The sequence below is a fragment of the Trematosphaeria pertusa genome, assembly GCF_010094035.1.
Source record: "Trematosphaeria pertusa strain CBS 122368 unplaced genomic scaffold BU26scaffold_7, whole genome shotgun sequence".
NCBI lineage: Eukaryota > Fungi > Ascomycota > Dothideomycetes > Pleosporales > Trematosphaeriaceae > Trematosphaeria > Trematosphaeria pertusa.
In genome coordinates, this window is record NW_022987218.1 from 717,779 (window position 1) to 735,539 (window position 17,761).

Sequence of the window (17,761 nt, forward strand, 5' to 3'; positions counted from 1 at the left end):
ATGCTTAAGGGGTCGACCATGGAGGCGGAGCAGAGACGGTGACTGAGGTGCAGGCATCCACGGCGGCAGCGAAGCGGGGCACGCAGCACTCAGCCTCACGTTTCGGACGGCTCCCAGCCCCCACGCTCTAGCTGCTCTCAGCCGCATCGTCCCCCCGAGCACTTCAGCCTCGTCCGCCATGGAGCTGCTATTGCGTCCTCGTCTTGCTGTGCATCTTCTCCTTCGCAGCGTGATGCGCTGGCCGAGTGATGGCGTCCCTTGATGGCATCTCCTTCGACGTGAGCGGCCCCGCCCCTGACTTCCTCTCAGAGCTAACCACGAGCGCGCGCAGGTCACCACGCGACAAGTGACGCGCACCATCCTCTCCAGCGTCGGCGGCTTCTCTCAATCAGCGCGCCAGAATATTCGCTCCCTACAGGATCTGCTCGCGACCATCCAGCGTTTCGGACTCGAGGTCTTCGACTCTCGCACCCTCCGCCGCGACGGCTTCATCGGCGAAGGCGTCTCGTACAAGGTCACGAAATGCACCCACACACGGACACACAAGCTATACGCGGTCAAGACGGTCAAGCTGCCGCACAAGAGTGCCGACTCGGGCGCCTTCGAGCGGCAGGTGGCATGCGTGCTGCGCGACATCGAGGTCATGTACGGCCTGGCTAAGCGCCCCAACATCCTCGACATCTACGGCTACGGATGGGACGTAGACAGCGGCAATGTCATCCCCTATCTCGTTACCGAGTATGCCGCCGAAGGAACGCTGCGCAGCTTCCTCAAGAACAACGAGCTCAGCATCCACGAGAAGCTGCTCTTCTGCAAAGATGTCGCTCAAGGCCTCCACTTTCTGCATGTCGCAGGCATCGCCCACGGAGATCTCAAGCTCGACAACGTTCTTGTTACGCCGTACTTGGGCATGTCCATGTTCATGGAGCAGGAAATGCTACGCACGACCGGAATGGAGGCGTGTATTTCCGACTTTGGCCACTCCCTCCATCTCTACGACGATGAGGGGGACGCGGTCGTAAAGCAGCGATATGGCGGCACTCTTGCCTACAACGCACCCGAGATTCTCGACAAACACAAAAGCACGCGAGAAAATGTGGCGTTCCGCAAGTGCGACATTTGGTCGCTTGGCCTGGCAGTATGGGAGATATTGATCGATGGCAAAGCCTACTACCACAACTCCGATGTCGAGGACTCCATCTTGTCTTCCCAGAAACGTACCAGCTCCCTGCCGACTCCGCCGCCGTCTAATGCGCCCAGCCAGGCTTCATCAGCTGCAATGATAGAGGAGCTCGCCCTCGTAGCGCCCCAACTTGCGCAAATCGCTTGTAAACAAGTGTCCGAGAAGACGAGCGCCAGCCTCACATCACGCGAGACTGGTCGCCTGCACTTCCTCTTCCAGAAATGCTTAAACCATGATCCCAAAAACCGGCTCGCCGACATTCCACTGCTGCCTTTCTTCCACGGTCAAAAGTATTTCTGCCTCAGTCTTTGAACCGTCCATGACTGACTTGACCCAGGACAGAGGCTGCTACCGTGGCACCACCGTCACGTATCCTTGTAGGTACTGGTACTTCGTGGTCCTTCGAGGTGAGTCCACTGCTTTCTCACATCCGTCATTCCCAGTCGTTGTCTTTCGGGTTCCATTGGTAATCATCGACCTGTTCTCCGATCAGTCCACTCGTTGGTAAGACTTGTCGTGACGCTAAGAAGATTCTTCCTGAAAAACTGTAGAAGGCTGCTCCCCCTTGTCCGCAATCCGTCTTCACTGCCTGGACGTAAGACGGACTGCTGCATGCTAACGTCAACGTAGCTGTTCCGCGTTGCCGAGACAATACCCGATGAAGTGAAGAAACAAATCGCAGTCGACTGCCAAAAGATCGCGAATGAGCCCGGTGACTCCATTCTCACCGCTCGCGCCTGCTTTCAGCTCGGTTTCGCCCACGCTACCGGGTTCGGGGTGGCCCATGACGCGATTGAGGCCCTACATTGGTTTGAAAAGGCTGGGGAGAAGGGCTTGAGACTCGCCAAACTATATCTCCCCGTGCTTCAGTCGCTTAAGATGAATCCCTTCTTGCGAACCCACGATGCATGCCTCGAGCACTACTTGTCCGGCAATCGGCGCGCGTTCATGGCAAGGTTTGGGTCTACTCTCCTAGAGGTGGAGGACAGTACAGTCGGTTTCCGCGACGCTGATCTGGAACAGCTTTCTGTGGAGCGATTCACAGAGCGCCTTTCGTCTGGAATACACGATATCGATATTCTGTACGAGCACGGCAACACCAGCCTAACGCTAGTGTCCAAATTCGGAATTACGGACACCACTCACCTGTTGCTTGATAAGGGTGCTAGCGCAGCTCTTCCTGACGCCGATGGCAGTACTCCTTTACACTGGTTGTTCATGTACCCCCCAGAAGACCTTCAGAACATTGCATTCAGGCTCACCAACGAGCGCGACGGGTTCGTCTTCCCCGGGGATATTGACGACAAAATACATGTTCCATCAGCTATTAACCACGTGGTGCCGTTCGCGTCTCCGATAAATCTCGACCCACAATTGCCTATTCAGCTCTCTGGTACCCCACTCGCTTTTGCCGTATTTGTTCATTGCAAGAAGTCTGTAAAGGCACTGCTCCAACTTGGCGCCGATCCGCTTCTCGGGCTCCCAGTTGCGGGGCAAGAAGGTCAGGCTGGGTCTGCACTTGCCGTCGCCTTCTGCTTACATATGGCCGACATTCTCGAGCTATTGCTGGAGCACCTCGTGACATGCGGTTTTCCAGCAACCGCTCTTCTGCGCCTCCTCGATGGATTGCAAAGGACACTTCCTGCTGCGAACCTGCAGAGAGCCCTGATCCATGGTTGCCACATGCAGTCAGCGGCTGAAGCGACCATCACCGTCCTTCTGGATTACTATCGATATGCCGGTCGTGAGCCTCAAAAGTGGGATATCCTCAAACCCGCAGCCAAGAATCTTCATCCTCTTCTGTGCAGGGCTATCGTTAAAGCCATGGACGGTGGCCGAGCACAGGGCACGCTAACGGAAGAAAACCTGGCAGAGTTGATGTTTATCTGCATGAGTGGGGCCTGCCGAAGTGGCCGCGATCTCACTGCGGCCATCGAGATGCTTGAACTCGCCATGCGAATTGGTTCGAGCATCAACTATCAATATCAGGGCCACGCCGTGGATCGGACGCCCTTGTTTATGGCCATCGATCGCCATGACGGCGACCTGCTCGATTGGATGCTCGAAAATACAGACGTCGACGTGGCGGTCGCGGACAAAGATGGCCTCACAGCGCTACATCGGATCATCAAGTCTGGCTTCTCTTCAACGTACGATATCAGGAAGCTTATCAACAAAGATCAGGGCCTCCCTAACAGGAGGTGCCTAGCAGGAAATGCCCCCATTGACTTAGTGACAAGCGACCTGCAGCTGGAAGTGTTCAAAGCATTATTACCGTATTCGCCAACCGAATCACGATACAAACTGCTCGAAGCTGCGATCATAGCAGATGCGCCCAAGCTGGTCACTGCCAACCTCGAAGCTCTACACATGAAGACCATACCTAACCTCATCAATATGAACACGGCATTATCCGTAGCTGCTCAAATGGCTTCCGGCGAAGTCGCAGAGATTCTCATCTCTTTTGGTGCTAATCCAAAGTCAGCCACCGCCAGCGGCTACTCGACCATCCACGAGGCCTGTCTATACGGCAACATCGATGTCCTGGATTTGTGCATCAAGCTCGAGCATGACGTAAACCTGGAGAGCTCACAAGGCACCCCGTTGCTCATTGCGACAACTACACTTATCGAGAACGATGAGAGAAGCACTGGAGCCCGCGCATGTGCCGACGCGCTGTTGGACGCGGGAGCCAATCCTAGCTATATGGATTCCGACAAGCGAACCCCTCTCGCCTTTTTACTTGAGGCACCCATGTATGTCCGGACGAAGCACACTGCTCTGATCAAGAAGCTCCTCGAGAAAGGTGCGGATCCCAACGAAGGCCGTCAAAGCCCGTTACTAGAGTATTCACTTACAAAAGCCATTCGGGAGGAAGATTTTGAGTTAGCCGAAGTAAACCCCCTCACCCCCCTCGCAAAGGCATAAACTAATCATACCGCTATCATAGGCGCTCGTGGCCCACAATATTGATCTAGATCGGGCCGGGAGAGATGGAGGATATCCGCTGCACGGCTGCGCCAGAGCAGGAGAGCCGACCAATGTATCCGAGGTGGAAAAGTCGCCTTCCGCGCAGCTCGCATTGCAGATAATGATTCGTGGGGCAGACCCACTGAAGAAAGACAAGGATGACTTTACCGCGCTCGAGCGGGCGGTCTGGAGCCATAATGCACCAGTCACCGTACGGTTGGTTGAATGCTTTATGTGCTTAGCGGGGATGACGCACGGCCAAGTTCAGCCTAGGATGCCTATCGATCAATCCAGTATCAAGAAAGGCCGACGATTGTTTCGCAATCTCTTGAAAGACAAGGAGAAGAAGGATACGCCGTACTCCGGCACACCGGCCAGAAGCAATGCTAACAAGGGACCCATGGCCGTACTCACTTTAACGAGCACCCTTATCCTTGAGGGCATGACAAGCGAGGATTCCGCGCTAACGATTAAGCGCGCTTTCAGAGACGAGCCGGGAGTACAGCGCGTTGGCATATCATTTCTCGCTAACCGCGCCGTAGTCGATCACGATGCCTTGATGCCGCCGGAGAGGCTAGCGGAAGTAGTACGGAACGCTGGCTTTGATGCTAAGGTGTTGGAGACAGTGGCCCCACTAGCCCCGACAACAGACGAGAATAGACGCAAGGCATTGATGATGGAGCTTCAAGAAGGATGGGGTCTAGCTGTCTTCTACAAAAGTTACAGGTACTAATGCCCCGATACAACCAGTAGACTGCCTATACTAACTTGTAGGCAGTAAGCAAGACCTTTCTTTCCTATATAGGATGTGCTTGTGCTATGCCTTCAGCGAGCCAGGGGTGGAAGTTAGAATTTGTCTAACATTTAGCATTTGTACCCTGGCTTTTTGGATACTCGCTAATTGTACTGCCATCTTTAGTGAGCATGACGGCCTTCATCAGAGCTGGAGGGCATGGACCCTTCACTTATCTTACTCGGCGCGTGGCTTTGTCGCTTCTTGGGCATGCCCTGGTGAACGAACTCGCCGATGTTCTGATCAAGTTCATGGGTGGATACAGGCCTGATGGGGTCCTCGAACAGCCGGACGAATACCTCAAGTCTATATGGGACTCAATCCGCGGCTACTATCCATGGACGCTCGACCCCGAACTTCTAATGTCCTATGACTATGTTGCGGTAAAGAGAGGCATGGTCACGAACTCGGACCTTGATGAAGACCGCTACAAAACCCGCGTCACAGGCGATCAAGATATGCCTACGTTCTTGAGCTGCAAGTTCCCCCTCCGGCGACTCATCTGAGCATTGCTAACTTTACCCTGTCTCAGATTGGTATTATCGACTCCAGTATATGAGCGCCATAAATCAATATACCAAAATCATGCCGGCGTCGCACATGGTTGCGCGGGGATACATCGAGGCGCAGTACGAGACCGATACGTTGAAGCAAGCAATCGTTGATGAACAGGCGGTGCGGAAACAACAAGAGTATGCGGCTATGCAGTCTATTCTTGTTCCTGGTGGCATTGGGGGAGACGAGTTCACGTATGATTCGGGATTTTGAAGCGGTCGTCGACGGTAATGTAATGTGTGACTGGACGGGCTCGGAGACGGTGGATGGGAAGAGCGTAGGATCCATGAGGACGACTAAGTGGCTTCCCAATGATAAAAGGAACGTTGAACCGGCGCCTTGAAGGCCATCAACCACACCAAAGACGAGCATGGACCCACCGTCCCCCCTCCGAATGATGGACATGCGCACTCGCAACATTCATCCCTGGGGAAGCCGAAGGTGGCAGAACTCGGCATTCATTCCTGCCACTACCCGGTTCCATGACATCCAAAGCACGGGCGGATTCGGACTGGAAATCAGACATCAGCACGATGAACGCCGTTGCACCTACAGAGTGTCCAATCACTGATTCGAACGTCGTCACGACCAGCCTCTGTTTCAATGACCGTTCGAAGAACCGCAACGGAATGCCCAAAGCACGCTTCCGTCCCTCCAGATTCTCCGTGCACCGCCTGATTGATAGCCAGGATGCGTTGCCTCGGGGACAGCGGGTGTACGGGCTGTAAGCTCTGCAGTGTAAGAGGGATCAGGATTTGAACGAAGTAACATTACTCGGGGTTGAGCCCTGCGGTGGCTAGTGCCACGAAGGTCAGGATTGTGAACATGGATGAGTCGTCATCGGCTCGTGGTCATGCGTGATGAATGTAGGCTAGCCTCCCCTTTGGAGAATGGATCCTCCAGCCTTGGGATTCTAGCACCTAAGCATAAGAGCAAATGGAGGTTCTAAGTTCCCTTTATGTTCTCTGCGATTATCACGTGACTATTCTCTCTGCCCACTAAGCCGTAATAGGGATGAGCTACGGGCTTACGCCTCCCTCAAGTTTTCAAAGGTTATTCAGGATCCAGTTAGCTGCATAGTAGACCTTAGAAGCTCCTTTCGATTCTGCCTTTCTCGCCATTCGTTGATGGTGGATTATCGTGCCAAGGCGCCACCCACAGCTCTCAGAGCTAACCTCGGCCGATCTCCGCGATTCCAAAATTTACACCAAACCTCCAACCAATTCCATCCTGAGAATATCAACTGCATCAACCGATGCGCTAACTTCAATCTCATGGCTAAGTCAACGTACAAGATGTGGGTAGGAGGATGCGAAAAGGACGGCAGGGCGGAGCAGTCAGTCAGCGAGCCCCTCAATTCGTCATCCAAGAACCATAGAGAACTGATATGGCTTCAGACTCCCCATTGAGGACCCCGCGACAGGAGAGATCTTTGCGTACTGCCATGCGGCATCCGCCGAGGACATCGACGGAGTCGTCAAACACGCCCACGAAGTTTTCCAGTCGGGCGTCTGGTCCAAAGCTCCGCGGCACGTGCGCGCGGACGCGCTGGAGAGGGTCGCGAATCTGCTTACGAAGAATCTCCCACGGCTGATCGAACTCGAAGTCCGCCAGACGGGGCGTGCGATCCGCGAGATGAATGCGCAGGTTCCGACGCTGGTGAAGTGGTTTAAGTACTACGCCGCGCTGGCCCGCACCGAGGAGCGCGCGGTGCTGCCCACGATGGGCAAGCTGCACAACTGGATTGATCGCGTGCCGCTGGGTGTCGTCGCGCAGATCACTCCGTTTAATCATCCGCTGTTGATTGCGGTGAAGAAGATTGCTCCTGCGCTGGCGGCGGGGAATTGCGTGGTGCTGAAGCCGAGCGAGCTTACGCCGTTGACGAGCTTGGAGTTTGGGGAGTTGATGCAGGAGGCGGGCGTGCCGGATGGTGTGTTTAGTGTTGTGCCGGGCGATGGGGCGACGACGGGGAAGGCGCTGGTGAGTCATCCGTTGATCAAGAAGGTGGATGTTACGGGGGGCACGCCGGCCGGCCGGGCTATTGGGGCGATTGCGGGTGCTAATCTTGCGCATTTTACGGCGGAGCTCGGTGGTAAGGCACCGCTCATCGTGTTCGAGAAGGCGGATATCGACGCCGCCGTTAACGGGATTGTGTTCGGGAGCTTCATCGCGAGCGGGCAGACGTGTGTGGCTGCTACGAGGATCATCGTGCAGAACAGCATTCTTGAAGACGTCCTCAAGAGACTGAAGGGCAAGGCGCAGAGCATCGAGCGCCGTATGGGGTCGCCCAAGAACCCGGACTCCATGATGGGTCCGCTCATCTCCGCGAAGCAGCTCGTCAACGTACGCACCCTCGTCGACGACGCGGTGGATGCCGGCGTAACAGTCGTTACGGGCGGGCAACGCATGATTGGCACATCCTCCCTCGACGGCGCGGATTTCTCCAAGGGTTACTTCTATCCGCCTACCATCTTGACCGACAACACCGATAAGAAGATAGTGGATACAAGGATCTGGCGGGAAGAAGCATTTGGCCCAGTCATCGTAGTAGTAGGATTTGACACAGAAGAAGAGGCGTTGCGGTTAGCAAACGACAGTGAGTTCGGGCTTGGGGCGGCGATTTGGACCCAGGACTTGAGCCAGGCGTATAGAGTCAGCGAGGCGATCGAGGCGGGGATCTGCTGGGTGAATACGCATCACCGGAATGACCCGAGTAGCCCGTGGGGCGGGATCAAGAGCTCTGGCGTGGGGAGCGAGAACGGCGTTGGTGAGTTTTTTGCATTTCCAGTTCTAGGGAGGTGGGAGAGGAGCTAATGGAGAGGGTAGATGCGTACCGCGCGTATACGACGACGAAGAGCACAATTATCAACTATGCACCTACGGAGGAGGCGCTTGCGAGCGATGACTGGTTCAGAGAGGGCGCGGGCGAGGTGAGGTATGGGTAGAGATGGCATGGACGGATAAGGAGCTCTGGTAGCTCGCCGTTGGCAGGTCGTGCGAGACACAAATCTTAGTGAGTGACTCGGACAATAGTATAACTTCTGGCCTTACTCTACCACCGAACGGAGAAAGCTTACCGCATCCCATCTCATCATAAAAGTACCGTTCATCAAACATTCCGTTGTACGGGGTTCATCCAAGACCGCACATTCCCGATGCTAATCCTAGCAACAGACAAAATCGCGGAACCTTGGAAGCGGCGGACAGACTCTCAGCCATCGGATCTTCTCGTGGAACTCTCAAACCCTCGCTAGGTACGCATGAGTCTAAACAAGTTCTATCCTGGGACAAACTATCAGCTTTGGTAATATCATGTGCTCCCGAAGTGGTTTGCTGATTGCAGTTATCGAAGCAAGCACCGTCCGGACCATGTTTGTCTAGCACACTCTCTGGAGCACTTGGATGACTAGAACGCAAACCTAGCTTGAGCGTCACGCTCCAATACCATATACAACTGGATTGATTGGGATCTGCATTGTGGCAAACCTTTTTTATTTGAGTATATTAAACCCTCAATCAGTCTCAGTCCAAGAACAAGTCCAACTCAATTCCGCGCACACTCTCACGAAGCGCATCCATCCATCAACCTATCTTTCGACACGGCAAATCACACGAATGACCGACTACTCCGACATCACGCTCGCGAAGAAGTGGTGGAGCCCTTCTACCTGGAAGAGCAGGTGCCCGAAATGGAGGATGCTTGAGCTGCTGGAGCCGCATGTGCCGGCTGCTGAGTTGCAGACTCTGAGGGAGACCAGTGGCAATAATTTCGAGATTGCGGAGAGGATTATGGAAGTCAAGCGGAGTTTGCCGCCTGGTGGTGGGGGAGGTCAAGCAGCAGGAGGTACTGGTGGTGGAGGAGCTGGCGGTGGAGGAGCTGGCGGTGGAGGAGGTCAAGCTGGAGGAGGTCAAGCCGGAGGAGGCCAGGCTGCCGGCGGCATTCAAGGTGTCCAAGGTGCTCAAGGTGTCCAAGGTGCTCAAGGTGTCCAAGGTACGGCTGGCCAAGGCGCGACAACCCAGGCTACCGGAGGACAAGGTGGCGGTGGTGGTGTTTCCGGTGGGCAGGCTCAGGTCGTTCCTACTCCGTCCACCGCAGCTCCGACAGCTCCGGCGCAGGCTGCCACTATTCCAAATGCGTCAGGATCGAACACGCAGGACCAGGCTGTACAGACGGAACCTGCGCAGGTTCAGGATGCTTCTTCTCAGACTGAGGATGACCCTGCCAAGGGGTCTTAGGGCGATTGTGGTGTTACGAGTTGGAGAGCGAGAGATAAATTGGAGGGATATGGCGGGAAGAATTTCGGTTTTCGTATTTCGGCCACGGGTGGCTAATGGAGCATAGTCTCTCACTAAGCTCTCGGATTTTCGCTAGGTATCGTTGCGGTGTTGGTGGGTTAGGCACAACAGATGGAATCATCAGTACAGTGGATGCAAAGAGTTCTCCACTCCGCGAAACGTTTGCACGGTGCGTTAAACCTCCTTACTGGACAGTCCCTCTATTTGTAGGGCCTGAACGGTACCTTGCAGTCTTGTCCGTATCTATACTGCCATTAAGCAGGGTGCATCAACCACCACTAGCCGTTTATGTCTAGAGTACATATTCTGCTGCTATTAAGGAAAGTAAGGCCACCCACGAGGCTGCTATTTTAGGCTACGCGCCACCGTATGCCGGATCGTCGCTCTGGACGCCGAAGCGGATCAGCATAGGAACCGGAAAATGCCATGACGTCAAGTGGCTAGCGTACCACCACGAGCAGTCAGGTTGCGTATCTTTGATCATAATGGCAGCGCGCCTGAAGTCTCAGCCCACCGCACTGCGAAATTGCCTGCAGGGGACAGAGCAGTTATAAAGGAGACTTGCACTACAACCCTTATGGGACAGCTCCTATAATCCGCATTGCGAAGGAAAAATGACAAATTTTCGTATTGCATATCTCCTCGCTCTTGCCCAAGCGATAGCCGGGCAAGATGCGACCTCTCCAGTCCGCTGGACCTTACCATCCGATGCTTCCAATGCTCAAGCAGTCTACAAAGGCTACATTGGCTTTGGGATTGAAATGAAGAGCTTCCCAGACTATACAGGTAACTCTCCGTCTTCCCAGCATGTGGTCTGCGCATGGCACTAACCCGCTTTTTGCAGGCACCGACACTCCCAATCAATTCTCAAACTACCTTCTTTCCCTCCTCGCCGACCGCACCGGCAACGCCCCCATCCACATTCGCGTCGGTGGCACCTCCATGGATAGCAGCATCTACGATCCATCATTCAACGAGACCTGGAAGAAAACCCCTCAAGGAAAGGACTGCCGGCTACACACGCAAGTCACGCTCGGAAAGCCGTGGGTCGAAAAGACATTTGGAAACCTCAACTCTTCTTTCACACGGTACACCATCGACGTCCCATTAGCGCGGCTAAACAAGACGAATGGAATCGAGTTTGCGAATGCATGTATCAACGCGATGCCGAGCAAGACTAGCCAGCTTGACGCCGTGGAAATCGGCAATGAACCGAATCTGTATACCAGTTTCCCTAATCCACCCTGCGCCACTAATGATCGGCCGTCTGGCTGGAATGCGTCGGACTATTCGAGACAGTGGACGACGTACGCGAAGAATCTTACGGATAATGTACAGGCGTTGAAGAACAGCGGGCGGAAAGACTGGTTTCAGACGCTTGCGCTTTCGTCGGGGTATAAAGTGGATGATTGGACTTTGTAGATCCCCAGGCCAAGCTCCACGTCTACGAGCTCTTTGCTAACCCGTTTCAGTGCTGACTTCTGGGATCAACTGAAGCAAGACGGATATATCAAGACGATTTCCCAGCACTAGTGCGTCCCTCTCGCTCCTCTTCCATGCAATCCGCTTCGCTAACCTCCCACCCAAGCTATCAAACCGATGCCAAGGGAAGCGTAACCGACTACCCCATCGCTCACGCCAACACAGTCAACGTCCTCGAAACCAAGTTCCGCCGCAACCTCAACTTCACCAAGAACCGCAACACGCCCTTCATTCTCGGCGAAGTCGGCACCGTCGTCAGCTCCAGCAACGCCAACTCCGAAAGTCAGGACCTATATAACTCGCTAGGCTCAGCCCTGTGGACCTTCGACTTCCTGCTGTACGGCATGAGCATGGGGATCAACAGGGTCAGCATGCAGATGGCGACAGGGTTTAAGATTTCGGCGTGGAAGCCCGCGAAGGGGAAAGAGGTGCACGGGAGTTTTTATGGGCTGGTGGCGGGCGCGGAGTTCATTGGTGAGGGCGAGGATTTGCAGATCCAAGCGCTTTCGACACAGGGCCATGAGAATATTGCTGGGTACGCAGGGTTTAGCGGCGGGAAGTTGGCGAAGGTCGCAGTGCTGAACCTCCACTTTTGGAACGAGACGAACGCGACGCTAGAGGACCGACCAAAGAGGAATATTGCGCTAGGCGGTTTGGGCAATGATGTGAGCAGTGTGCGGGTGTCGACATTGACGGCATCGAATGGGACACCGGATCATAACATCACGTGGGCGGGTAAGCGGTGGACGGCAGAGGGCGATGGGAAGGAGTATCAAAGTGGACCGAAGCCGGTTGTGATTGATGTGAGAAATGGAGCTCCGGTTAGGAATCTGACGGTTGGGGCGTCGGAGGCTGTACTAGTGGAGATAGTCAGGAACTAATGGAAGAAGAGAGGTACGATATAGTGTAGTGTATTGTAAATTATGTTAGACTTCTTCATTTCGAACTTCTCTTTCTTCCTGTGTTGGCTGGCTTGCGACAAGAGTCGAGATCGGGAATCTTCATCCGGGACCTCTTCCCGCCAATGTGAGGAATTCGACGGACGGCTTCCTTTGAGCGCTGCACTTCTTCAAACGAAATCCTTACATGTGTACTCCACTGTATCATAGAGCACCGGCTTGCTTCAAAGAGCGCAGGCACTTCCAACATACAATGAGGCGAGTTTCCTAAACTCATGCTCTAGAGAGCCCAACGCACGCGGTTAGGTCAGCCACAAACTTCTGGTTGTTTGCGCTGCTTCCACATGACGAGCTCAGCTGTTTCCACCACTCGCGCATGATGCTTGCTCTTTTTGAGGACGAATATATAAGTTCCGCCATTTCTGCAGTTGAGCGAGCCACTTTTCACATCACACTCTGGTGCCTCGAACCGCAGGAACCATCATGGTCGAAGGATACAATCACAGTCTCGATAAGCCGTGGGTCAAGAGCAGCTGGAAGAGCAGAGCGAACAAGAGGCAGATGCGGGCAATCATCCGACCGTGGGTCAACAACGCGACGTATGCTACGTTGGCACGCGCCAAGAAGGACACTCTTGCGGACACCATTGTCAAATTGAGGATCAAGATACTGCATATGGTTTTGATGGGCGAGACGCTAGCTTACGGAGACGATGCGCCACTCAAAACTGCTGATGATGACGACGAAGACGAAATTGACGATGACGACGAGGTTGACGATGACGACGAGGTTGACGATGACGACGAAATTGAAGAAGCCCAACTCGAGGATGAGGCTACGTACGATGTGGAAAAGGAGGACCAGGAAGTGGCAGACGAGCAAGTGAATAATGCGCGAGTGGAATATGACCGTACTGAGCCGGTCGAGCCCACACCGAGCAACGACAAGCAACCCATCGCGCCACTTTCCTTGAAGGATGCAGATAGGGAGCTCCAGGCTATGAAATACCGCGCCGAGCTCGAGCTGAAACGACCAGTACATCAAGGGGCAACATCCCAGCCCCCACAATCGGTTGACGATGATTGGTCTGACTCTGCGAGGAATCCGGTGTTCGGGAGAAACGCACAAGACGCTGCTAACTCAGCGTTGTACTGGATAGAAGCAGTGCCGAGGTTGAAGAAGAGAGGAGGGTTTAGCTGGGACTCTGTGGTTGGTGCTCGGGGCTATTATCGAGACGCGAGGCATTTGCTAGAGGAGGGAGTCTGCGAGGCGTTAAGGGGAGGAGTCAAGGATCCTGAGAGGGTGGCAAAGAGACTAGTGGAGAAGTACTTTGGGTTTTGAGGGGATAGAAAATGTGGGGTGTGGAGGCTGGTGACACAGGTTTGATTGAATCAGGTGATCGTGTTGGAAGTCTGGTGTATTGGTCTTAGAGATGGGATAGACGGACTTGGTTGTTTCTAGTCTTTCGTCCCCGGGGTATCGGTGTTTATGGTCTTGTGTGTAGGGATCAACTTCCGCAATAGTATGCAACGTTGTAAGCACTGAATCTTTCTAGAAATTCGGCTGAGAATTCACCTCGCATGATTGATGCCTCCCTACGATCTGAAAGACACATCCAAGCCCTCTTCCTCCATCCGCGCCGTATTTGTAGCGAGATAGTGTTCGAATGGAATGATTCTCTTATTGACGACGGGCTGCGGGGCAGGCAGACATCTGCCGAGGAGAGTATCTGAATATCGATCTCGCAGCCATACCCTATCTCGACATCTAGGGGCAGATTCGCGTATCTTCTCGGAAAGTCGAGACAAGGCGGCGCTGAACCTACTCTCACCATGCATGATGAACAAAGAAGCTTCCACTGATCTCTTGTCATGTCCTGAGCAAACCTTGTCCAAGCATAAATATATGCAAAGCCTGCTCCTTTCCTTCTTTCTCTTCCAGTTCACAAGACGCATTGTTCGTGAGAAGACACTGCAATCATGCCCCCGAGGCCACCTGATTATCTTCAACTCATGAAAAACTGGGCCCCGGACACCTGGGCTAGATCAGCATCACACACAGCGATGGAAGAAGTGCTGAGAAGCCAGGCGGGATGGTCTGAGGCCCGGATATCGGCACTGCGCGGTCGGCGGATGTCGACGAAGGCGTATAAGATGAAGCTTGGGGCGGCGATTGCGAGGGAGAGAAGGAGGTGGGAGAGGATGGGGCGTCAACCTGCACCCGCTCAACCTGCACCAGCTCAACCTGTGGCGGCTCAACCTCCGGCGGTTCCAGCTGCGGCAGCCCAAGGCGATGAAGACGAGGAGAAGGATGAGCCGATGGATGATGAGCAAGACAGCGACCTGCAATCAAACAACGCGGAAGTGGAGGATGACAGTTCTGAAGCAACTGGAGCAAAGCAAGATGGAGGCGGCGAGCTCGGAAACGACGAACCCACTATTGCGGGGAGCAAAGCTGGAACTGCCGGGCTTGACCAGACGAATACGCAGGTCAACGACATGCCCACCAGCGGCAACCAGGCTGGCACCAGTGGAGCAAAGACGGCAGGGAAGCGGGTGGAACTCAGCAGCGAAGAATATCTGCGCATCGGCATCGCGCACACGAGCGGGCGCTCCATGCGTCCCGCGATCAACCGACCAGGAAGTGAGCCTCCAACTATCAGCCAGGCCAGGAAATCCCTCAAAGAACTCAAATACATTGCGAAGCTCAAACGACAGAGACGACGAGCCAATCTCTCGACAACCTCGTCAAGGCCGAATGGCAGCCTTGTAGACGACTGGTCCGACTCGAATCTTGAAGTATGGCCAGCGGAAGAGGATCGCGTCTTGGACGACTCAGGAGAGCCTATGTTTGGCGAAGAGGCTCAGAGAGCTGTTGCACGGATCTTATGGTCGAGAGAGGCAGTCAGGAACTGGGGCAGGGAAGTGACGGGCGCTGCATGGAACCACTACGACAAGAAAAGGAGGGTTCTGGAGGAAGGTGTGAAGGGAGCAATTGAGGGTGAGGTGGAAGATGCGGATGGAGAGGCGAAACGGTTGGTTGAGAAGTATTTCGGGCTGGAGAAGTTAGGTTGGGGAGGTTAGGACTTACTAGGGATAGGAGGTGTTGTAGTTTGCTCTAATCTGGCTTGCGATAGCAAGCCTTTGCAATAGATGTATCGAACTGTCACGCCGATTCTTGCATCGAGTTGAAGTTCGTTGGTTCCTGATCGCATTGTCGAGGCCAATCGAACAGGTCGTAAAGCGACTGGGCAGAGGCCGATACTTAAGCGAAGAGGCACAGCATGTCTACCCCGCAACCTGTGCGACACCAGCAGACAGGCACCAGCGTAAGACTTCACAACTCTCTATCCTAAGTCTTGGGCGGCCATTAGTCCAGACTGGAATGGCGCTTCCTGGCTTACAGACACCCGATTCGCAGGGTCTTCTAAGCCTGCCAAACGAACTCTTCCTCCTCATTGCGGAATTTCTAGACCGGCCACACGACATTTCCAGCCTCGTACGCGTCAATCGCAGACTGCGAGCGGCCCTCGGCGACTTTCTCCTCCAGTACAATATCAAATATGAATACAGCACTGCCTTGCTGTGGGCGGTGCGGAACAACCGCGTGGAGGTGGTCTGCAGACTAGTTAGGCTTAAAGCGAAGCTCGAAACCCGACGGGACATCCACCGCCTCTTCGGCATATTTGAGCAAGAAGAGACTCCTTTACATTGCGCAGTCCGGACCGAGAACCTACGCCTTGTGAAGATCCTCACGGCTGCCGGAGCACGAACGATAACCGCGCGAGGTCGAACGACGCTTCAACTAGCCTTGGAGAAAAAGAATGAGCCAATCGCTCGCATATTGATGGGGCAGATGACGAAACTCGACGGTGGTGTTACGATCTGTAGAGAATCGCCTTTGCACCTGGCCTGCAACAACAAACTAGTGGGTACAGTAAGATATCTTCTAGAGCGAGGGGTGGATCCTAACTGGGAGGGATGCAATGGAGGATTTGAGTACGTTGGGGAGCTTTTGAGGGTAGGCGATCACTACAGGCGACGGCTGGATGGCGATGCGTTGGAGATTCTTCGCTTATTATTCGCGTACGGGCTGGACCCAGACGAGGGCATCAAGGAGATAGGAGTGGCACACAGTGATCCACGGGTGCGCTATATTTTCGGAAGAACGGCCTGTGCGCTTCAAAAACCGTTCAAGAGGAGACACGGCGACGGAAGTATATCTGGCTTCAGCGATACGGAGTCCTTTCCCCCCTTGAACGACACCCTACACGCTCATGGAAACGCGACCAGCAATGATGCTGTCTCTCACAGTGTAACGACGTGCGCAACAGCTACCCTGGAGGCCCTCGCGGGTGCGTACAATAGACAAGCCAATCTTACTTACTTATACGGCGAGCCCTTAGATCCGGAGAATTCCCTACCGCAAGAGGCTGTTTGGTCGGCTGAAGCTACCCAGCGCCTGGTGGCATCATTGGATGCTCACGCCAACGAAAGGGGGAGAGACAAGTCGAACACGAAATTGCCAGCTACGGTCGCTGATCCTTTTCCGCCATTGGGTGGTGCATTTCCGAGTGCAGGCCAGTCGTCGCAGCCCTGGGCCGACTTCCAGAAGCTGCAACAATGCAAACGTCAGGCTGCTAGAGCCTCACGATCCAGGCCACCGGAGATGACCGAAGCAAAACGTCCAAGACCCAAAACGGAAAAATTTCCGCCTCTAAGCTCTCGCGCGCAGCACGCCAAGAATGCTTCGTCGGACGCCTGGATAAACTTTCAGCGGCGCGAGGCATCTCCCGCACAGGATGACAGTGATTTGGTCCTTTCCCCTACAGAGTCCAGCGCTGTGAAGGCGGCAGGCCGCAAGAAGGGGAAGTGGAAGACACTGCAGCTGTGAGAAAGGTGCTTGATGGCGGGACGACTTCTGAACGCGACGGGCGACCATGCGAGGCATTGGTGGCTGATGCTGGAGAAACTTCCAGGATTGAGGCCGGAAAAAGCGTTTTCTGAGGCGTCTCTGTGGGGAATTGGAATTGGCATACCTGTACGTTCTTGGCGGTGTCTCGAAGCACATCAAACATCGTACGTACAACCCCAAATGGACATACCCCACAGCCGCGCGCGTGGAAACCTGCGCAGGAGGATTCACATCCCATTGGACCTTAGAAACTATGTACGGGTTGACAAGGTTGAAAAGGAGCCATGGAGGGTTGTTTGGTGCCTGAGGCGCGAGTGGTTAGGCGAAAGACGCATGCGGAGTGGCGCATTGTAGGCAACGCGGCATGCCGAGCCGGACGGCGGCACTTGTGGTGTTCGTATTGGGTAATGCATCGCGATGCTTGCGGTGTTGTGCGATGTGGTTGCGATGGTGTTGAGGAAAAGCGTTTCGAGCTATTCCAGATGAGGGAAGGCGCTGGTGCACGGGCCGGAAACGAATCATGACGCGCCAGACGATGCCTGGACGACGACGCGTACACCTACGTCTCCCTCCACCGACCTGAGGACGGCTTTCGCCGCCTCCTTTGCCAGAGCCTCTCGATGTGGCTCTCCAACGTGCGTGGAGCTGCCTTGTCGGATCTGATAAGGC

At 54.5% G+C, this 17,761-nt stretch overlaps 8 protein-coding genes across 8 annotated transcripts; all 8 read left to right on the top strand.

Moving 5' to 3' along the window:
- The first annotated feature begins 14 nt into the window (after positions 1-14).
- On the top strand, positions 15-1,881 carry BU26DRAFT_308581 (kinase-like protein). The gene is made up of 4 exons (XM_033821884.1): positions 15-278; positions 332-1,473; positions 1,521-1,687; positions 1,735-1,881. The coding sequence occupies exons 1-3, from the start codon at positions 249-251 to the stop codon at positions 1,651-1,653; spliced, it is 1,305 nt and encodes a 434-aa protein (XP_033683894.1). The 5' UTR covers positions 15-248; the 3' UTR covers positions 1,654-1,687; positions 1,735-1,881.
- A 9-nt stretch (positions 1,882-1,890) lies between these two features.
- Positions 1,891-4,193, top strand: BU26DRAFT_308571 (ankyrin). Its single transcript, XM_033821882.1, has one exon. It carries the CDS (start codon positions 2,063-2,065, stop codon positions 4,109-4,111), a length of 2,049 nt encoding a protein of 682 aa, XP_033683895.1. The 5' UTR covers positions 1,891-2,062; the 3' UTR covers positions 4,112-4,193.
- A 584-nt stretch (positions 4,194-4,777) lies between these two features.
- BU26DRAFT_308614 (uncharacterized protein) lies at positions 4,778-5,849 on the top strand. Its single transcript, XM_033821885.1, has 3 exons — positions 4,778-4,879; positions 5,073-5,423; positions 5,479-5,849. The coding sequence occupies exons 2-3, from the start codon at positions 5,078-5,080 to the stop codon at positions 5,712-5,714; spliced, it is 582 nt and encodes a 193-aa protein (XP_033683896.1). The 5' UTR covers positions 4,778-4,879; positions 5,073-5,077; the 3' UTR covers positions 5,715-5,849.
- Positions 5,850-6,775: 926 nt separating this feature from the next.
- On the top strand, positions 6,776-8,446 carry BU26DRAFT_427602 (aldehyde dehydrogenase-like protein; the record flags this gene model as incomplete). Its single annotated transcript, XM_033823743.1, has 3 exons — positions 6,776-6,837; positions 6,899-8,268; positions 8,328-8,446. The coding sequence occupies 3 exons, from the start codon at positions 6,776-6,778 to the stop codon at positions 8,444-8,446; spliced, it is 1,551 nt and encodes a 516-aa protein (XP_033683897.1).
- A 1,918-nt stretch (positions 8,447-10,364) lies between these two features.
- Positions 10,365-12,189, top strand: BU26DRAFT_519095 (glycoside hydrolase family 79 protein). The gene is made up of 4 exons (XM_033828969.1): positions 10,365-10,583; positions 10,642-11,215; positions 11,270-11,329; positions 11,386-12,189. The coding sequence occupies exons 1-4, from the start codon at positions 10,412-10,414 to the stop codon at positions 12,158-12,160; spliced, it is 1,581 nt and encodes a 526-aa protein (XP_033683898.1). The 5' UTR covers positions 10,365-10,411; the 3' UTR covers positions 12,161-12,189.
- A 472-nt stretch (positions 12,190-12,661) lies between these two features.
- Positions 12,662-13,519, top strand: BU26DRAFT_594620 (uncharacterized protein; the record flags this gene model as incomplete). Its single annotated transcript, XM_033834907.1, has 1 exon — positions 12,662-13,519. One exon carries the CDS (start codon positions 12,662-12,664, stop codon positions 13,517-13,519), a length of 858 nt encoding a protein of 285 aa, XP_033683899.1.
- Positions 13,520-14,157: 638 nt separating this feature from the next.
- On the top strand, positions 14,158-15,261 carry BU26DRAFT_564588 (uncharacterized protein; the record flags this gene model as incomplete). The annotated part of the gene is made up of 1 exon (XM_033833291.1): positions 14,158-15,261. The coding sequence occupies one exon, from the start codon at positions 14,158-14,160 to the stop codon at positions 15,259-15,261; it is 1,104 nt and encodes a 367-aa protein (XP_033683900.1).
- A 256-nt stretch (positions 15,262-15,517) lies between these two features.
- BU26DRAFT_519096 (ankyrin) lies at positions 15,518-17,262 on the top strand. The gene has a single exon (XM_033828970.1). It carries the CDS (start codon positions 15,563-15,565, stop codon positions 17,069-17,071), a length of 1,509 nt encoding a protein of 502 aa, XP_033683901.1. The 5' UTR covers positions 15,518-15,562; the 3' UTR covers positions 17,072-17,262.
- The last annotated feature ends 499 nt before the right edge of the window (positions 17,263-17,761 follow it).